At 42.9% G+C, this 6,663-nt stretch overlaps 1 protein-coding gene across 2 annotated transcripts; it reads left to right on the top strand.

Annotated features, from left to right (window-relative positions):
• The first annotated feature begins 241 nt into the window (after window positions 1-241).
• On the top strand, window positions 242-3,248 carry LOC111074502 (protein ORD). 2 transcript variants are annotated; one of them, XM_022367304.2, is made up of 7 exons: window positions 242-369; window positions 428-1,059; window positions 1,122-1,371; window positions 1,433-1,609; window positions 1,669-1,746; window positions 1,802-2,078; window positions 2,143-3,248. In XM_022367304.2, exons 1-6 carry the CDS (start codon window positions 328-330, stop codon window positions 2,039-2,041), a joined length of 1,419 nt encoding a protein of 472 aa, XP_022222996.2. In that variant the 5' UTR covers window positions 242-327; the 3' UTR covers window positions 2,042-2,078; window positions 2,143-3,248. The 2 variants fall into 2 exon arrangements, with proteins under 2 accessions (XP_022222996.2, XP_041448893.1); XM_041592959.1 differs by having other exon boundaries at window positions 2,194-3,248.
• Window positions 3,249-6,663: the final 3,415 nt, after the last annotated feature.

The raw sequence follows: 6,663 nt of genomic DNA on the forward strand, positions 1-6,663 counted from the left end.
ATTCGTTATCATGCTGATTCTTTGCTGATCTGATTCATAACCTAAAAAGGTAAAACGCGGAACAAGAAGCAGCAGAAAGCAGAATGGGAAAAATAAGTAGAAATAGAGAAAGAAGCAGCAGTAGGAGGGAGAAAGATCGATCATAGGTAAATATCACACATGCGCAATAAACACGGCAGACCCCGCTTTACCACACTACAAGCAAATCTCGAAAGTATCGATAGGCACTCGAAGTACTATCGATAAGCACGTTGGATTGAAGCTCGTGCTTAAAGTTGTTCTTGTGATTATTTTGCTGCAATTTTTGTTTGATTTCTGCATTAGAACATGGCCGAGGGTAACGACAATAATGCCCTGCGCTTTCTATCGGTAAGTGGGAGTACGTACTGCCCCTCGAATAATATCTTACGATTGTGCCTCCCCGAAGCTGAACATGAAAGACTGCCTGGGCTGCAAAGATGTGAGCGTGTCGTTCCCCGAATCGGACAACGTTCATGTGCTGCTCTACAGCGTTGCGAATGCGGAGGAGCAGCAGGCTGCCGGCACCATTGTCGCCGCGACACCTGTGGCCCAGGCCATACAGCTATTGTGCACTATGTCCTTTCCGGACGCGGAGAGCTTGAAGCAGGTGCCGCTGCTGAAGGTGGGACACGGCAGCGTGTCCCTGTGCTTCCAGATGTCGCGCATTGGTGTGCCACAGACTCAGGAGGACGAGGAGGACACCGAAAGCGACTTGGACATGAGTCCGTCCACCTCACAGCAGGCATCACTGCGTCTCGAGGAGCAGAGACTGCGCCGCGCTGCACGCAATCGAAGCAAAAACCTCGTAAACAAAAAGGAGGTGACCGTCCAGCGACGCTTCACTCCCACATCGCTGGAGTGGGTGAGCTATGCGGTGAATGGCGGCCAGAGTCGCAAATGCCGTTTGGAAGAGTTCCACGGCCTGTTCTTTGAGGAGGCCCAGTACTCGGCCATCCATCTGTGGGATCTGCAGCATAAGTGTGCCGGCAATTGGCTGCAGATCATCCAGGCAGACGCCAATAGCTACAAAAACTTCCAGTGGGTCTCGCATCGTATGAAATTCATTTAATGTGCCTGCTACATTTTCGATTCCTTTTTAGGACGCCTGAAAATCCATTCGAAACCTTTGCCAAGCTCTTCGAACGCCAGGATCTGGAGGAGGAGGATGTCTTATGCAAAATGGCCAAATCCTGTATGACCCTCAACGAGGCTGTGCGCCGTTCGGAGCGTGAATTCGTCTTGCAAGTCTTCGACCATGTGCGCCGCATATTTGAGTACATAACCATGAATAAGTACACTGTGTGGTTCCTGGTGCCAAGCCAGCAAGGCCTTCAGACTCTGCCAGAGGCGGTAAATGGGTATAATTTCCACTAAGTATTTCCTACAATTTTAATTATTTTTGCTTCGGCAGGAACTCGATTTTGATTTGCGTAATGTGCGCACATCCATCCGAATGACTGGCGATGACAGGAACATTTACTGGAGCCAATCGGAGCACAATATCCAGGACTTGCTCATGATATCCTTCCAATTGGCGCTGAGCCGCAGGGCCAATCAGTCAGTGCTGATCATCAGCCATTTGAAAAAGGTTTGCATTTGGGTTCTTTTCCCATTTCTGTTAATCGAATCATTATTTATCCCTTATAGCTGGCAGATTTCGTGAGCTGGCAGTTTGTTACTGCTTCCTACATGAACGATATCTATGCCCGTAAATCCACAGATCCTGTAAGATCCTCCTACACACATCCCTCACAATCACTAATGGTTTACACACTTCCAGAAATGGGTCTGCATGCGCTACTTGCAACGCATTGTGGAAATCGCCCAGAGCCATGGCACTATTGTCCTCATCGAATATCCCAGCTCCCTTAGCCTTCTCTCCGATGAACGGCAGGTGATCAAGTGTAAGCAGAGTCCGGACGGCAGCTCCTGGGACGTAAGCGTTTCGGCAGACGAAATATCCGAGTACTGCTTGGCAACCTTTAAGGCGTCCATCAACATGAACGTTGGCAGTGCCTAGCGCATAAGTTTTTCTGTCGAAGATTCCCCAAACATAGGTGAGACGCACAACGCTTACCCACCCAAGAATAGGGCATTTATCAACAGCTCATTTAATTTTAGCTTTCCAAATATGTTTTTCCATTGTTCATTTTCTTTTAATTACACTGCCAGTGGCTCCATTCTTCAGCTCCATTTCAATTAGGGTTTTGTCGGCTGTCAGTTAGAATGCCACACAGCCAGCAAGCCATCAGCATCACCATTCTCATCCGTATACGTATACTCATCCGCATCCGCATCCTTGCCGCCGCAACAACAGCAGCCATAGCCACTACAATGGCTGTCAGTCAAAGGCACGCGTCATTTGCTGGCGAAATGCATTTTACGTAAACCCAAAAGCATTTTAAGCTAAACACCCAACACCCACCGCACTCGACCCAGTTAGAAGACCGAGGCCAGGACCACGACCAGGGCCACAGCCGGGAGTTGCATCTGGATGGCATGGCATGGAACGCTGATGGAAGGAGCGACTGTCTGTCTGGCTGACTTGACTTGACTGATTGGCGGTTGTTTGGGCAACTTTTCGGCGCAAGATATTTGTATGTAGAATGTAGCTTCATAATATAATTAATATTGGTAGTTTTAGGGAGTTGCAAAAACTTCGAGATGAATTCCAAAACAAACAGAGAGCCGTAATACTATGCATCTCTTTGGTGCTGTGGCATTATATTATATCTCATATATCATTATTCCTTCAGAATTAATTCAACAAAGAATTCACAAGCTTATATAGTTTTTTTTTTTTAATTTGTTTTATATATTTTTTTTTATATCAGAGAACATAAAGAAGAATGAATACAAATGGGATTCGATACACAATATAAATACAAATAATATAGTACATATACCCAAAGAAATATCAAGATAAAATATATAAGAAAGGTTTGAAATAATCAAAGAAATATATCAAGATACAACTTTTAATAATGATTATGGAAAAATATCTAAAGATAAATCCATTTATAGTTGATTAAAAATAAGCCGTAATTATAATTTCTGCAATTATATTTAAAGTGAATATGATTCATAGTTGCAGTCACTGTTCTAAAATAACACCTTTATATCTTATGAACAAAATTTCCTCTCAATTTAATTGAGCTTAAGTTATATTTTAACCAGGAAAAGCGATATGTAGATGGACCTCCCTTTTGATAGAGAAATTAGTTTCTCTTTAGCCCACGGCTTCACTGCTTATGCAATTTGTAATTTATTAGTGGAAATTGTGGCCGCAGGGTCAAACGGGCAGCTGTTCGTCTACGCAGATCATAAATATGTAAAGAAAATGCATTAGGCTACAGGGGACTGCGACTCCGACTGTGTCTAGACAGGTTTCAGACACACGATGCGTGCCACATTTCGCACCTAGTCCATGCATTGGATGCTGCAGGAGATCGCATGCCCCAGCACTCAGCCAAATGACAGGCGGTCCTCCCCTGAAACCCCCTGTCCACTGTCTTCTATATCAATTGCGCAAGGAAATACATGTAAATGTTGAATATGGCTTTGTCTACCCTGTAATGGTGGAGATTACTAACGTATACGTATTATTCCAAGTGTGAAAATGTATGCATCAGAATTAGAATGTAAATTGATATGTACATTTCCGCTGTCTACCTGTACTTAGCACAACTTGTAGTACATACATAAAGAATGTTTCTCTTTAGGGCGTATCTTACAGTCGAAGGCAATTCTGATGGTTTCAGTTTCGGGCTTTTTCTGCTTCAGCAATTGGGCAGTGAACACAAAATGGAAAACCAAGAGCAGAAGAGAGTAAAAACGAAATGCTGAAGAGAGTAAAATTATTTTTTGCATATACTGAAAATAAGTTCCCGTCTGAAATATTATTTAATGGAACAATCAAAGACAAGAGAAACTTGAAAATATGTAAATTTAAATTCCAATAAAAAAGACCTTATCCTCCATGAATTTCATGTACAAGTATTATATTTATAATTTAAGTTGATTTTCCTAGTTATTTGTAGATTAATTTATGACTTTCCTTCCCCTTTCCTCCTTCCTTCATAAGTAAACCGAAAAAAAGGCGAACCGCTTTATGAAGTAATTATAAATTAATAAGCGGTCCAGGGCACCAACTGCACCTCCTTTTCTTTTCGCCCCATTAAGGGATCGTTTGGTGGTCCATAGCCAGCGTCTGTAATTATCCGAAAGTCGACTCCAGAAGCTTCCCTTGTTGTTTCCTTATATATATATATATATCTCTCTCTCTCTCTATCTATACTTTTCTCATCATTTTGGAGACTTTTAGCCGCCTCCCCTTAATCCCTTCGCCTTTGCGTTGACCGCTCAGCCAGCTGTTAAATGCGCAAAAACAAGTATTAAAAACTCGTTTCAACTAAATATTTAAACAGTTTATTATGCTGGATCCTCTATCCAACGCAATAGATGAGCGAGGGGTTCCTGCCACACATGTGGGCGTGATATTCCGCACACCGCAGCGCACCTTCACGGTCCACAGTTTATGTAAAATGGCGCGTGGGAAAATGCGCCAAAAGGAAATTTAAATATGAATTAATTATGATGCCATGCCTGGACCTGCAGGATTCCGTGTTGTGTGTCCTGCGCCCTGGCAGCTATTGAAATTTTTTTGTTGTCATTGTGGTTCTGCGGGTGTCTATGGATGAAACACACACACACATAGTTCTTGTTGGGGGGTGTGCGCGTGTTTTCCCGTTGATGTGGAATGGCATTTGTTGCATTTACCAAAAAACAAATAATAGCACTTACGGGGACGGCCTCGAGGAGGAACCTTGCACGTGGGTTCTGCAGGCCGACAATAATGGTGAGGGCGGCCCTATTGGAGCAAAGTTTTCCCTGAACTTGTGCGAAATGTTTTTTCAAAAGCGACTTAACAATCTGCGTGAAAATTATCTGACAACATGATAATTACTCAGAAAAATCAAGGGCAGAAAGAGAGAGGCGAAGAGCCAAACAGGATATTGAAAGTGTGTAAAAACAACTTATTTTATATGCCAGAAGATTATTTTAAAATCGAACATATTTTCGTATTTTAAGCGCTTACGTCAATTTCAACGGAAAACCTATCTCCCTTATTCATAAATTAAATGAATTATTCTCCCAAATGAAGCAAAAAGAAAACAAAGTCGATCTGAAAGTGTTTCCCATATGAAGTAGGAGTACGCGGAATAGTAGGCGCGTATTACGGTAGGTGGCAAATACAGGTGAAGTCGATAAGCAACAATCGATGCTGGCCACAGCACAGGACAAACAACAATATCCATCAGATGAGAAGGCGGAGTAGCCACGCCCCCGCTAAAGCATTTAATTTGACGGGTTGAAAGTATTGGTGGAATAGATGGAAAGTATTCCAAAGGAAAGGGAAGAGGAACGCACATGTAAATCGATTACATTGGAGCCTATGGTAGTACGTAATGCAAGGGTGAGGAGTAGTGTGAGGTGAGGGGGGATTGTTAGTGTGAGGAACTGGCGTCTACACGCCCACTTCATTGCCAATGATCGAGTGCAATGGACAGAGACCGTTGACGTTGCTAACCCAATTAAAATGTCGCCCGACCACACCAGACGACGAGAGAGAGCCCCTCCCATCGCACTGTTGCCTACTGATTGAGGAAGCCACTGTTTGGTCAACTCTCTCATTCCCTCTCCCACTCCCTCTGTCTCTGTGTCCTGTTCCACGTCCCGTTTTGGCCTGGGGCTTGGCACTTTGCCCAAATAAACCGCAAAAGCAAAAGCCACGAAAACGCTTCGCTTCTCCACTCCCCTCTCACTGACCCCTTACCCATTCCCTTTTTCACGCGGCTTCAATAGCAATTTGGTTAAATTCCTTTTTAATTTCAACCGCAGCTCCGCCCTTCTCCGGCAACCGCTTGACACCATTGAATTTTGTGCCTAGAGATGGCAGCGTGATGGTTGGAATGGAAAGGAATGGGCCTACAGGATTTAAAATAAAATGGAATTGAATAGGAAATGGAATTAATGGATTGAAATAAAAGGATTTAAACTTAAATGAACTCTAGAATAAGAAGCCTCTAGAACAAGTTCAAAGTGCAAAGTATTTCCCATCAAAGTCGAAATCGAATACTCACAATTGTTGAATGTTAAATCTGCGACGCAACCTCAACTGAAATAAGAAAGAAAATATGATAAAATATTAGTAGTAGTAGGAAATTGTTGTGTTAAAAATTGTAGCTACACAATACAATTCTTTAAAAATTGTTCTGAGATGTTCTAGAGTTATTAGCATAACTCTGCCCATACCAATCGCATCACTAATAGATTGCTTTCAGTCTGTGCAGCCACTGCTTTTTTTTCTCTGTTGTTGCAGCATCAAATTGAATCGAATGTTTTGTTTTAGTTGTCGCTTGCCATCGCCTGCTGACTGTCCTTCCATCGTATCTTTATACTTTGTCTGTATCTTTCTCGCCATAAACGGCTTAAATTTCATTAGCATCACAGGCTAGACATCGTAGGGAATCCAACAAAGAGCTAGACATCAACAACAGCCTAACAAAAAGCCAAAACGAAGAAGGAAAAGAAGAGTGATAAATGCCTGCGATATTCCCTCCCATCCTCTGCTATCTGAGC

Source organism: Drosophila obscura, unplaced genomic scaffold (assembly GCF_018151105.1).
Source record: "Drosophila obscura isolate BZ-5 IFL unplaced genomic scaffold, ASM1815110v1 contig_186, whole genome shotgun sequence".
Lineage (NCBI taxonomy): Eukaryota > Metazoa > Arthropoda > Insecta > Diptera > Drosophilidae > Drosophila > Drosophila obscura.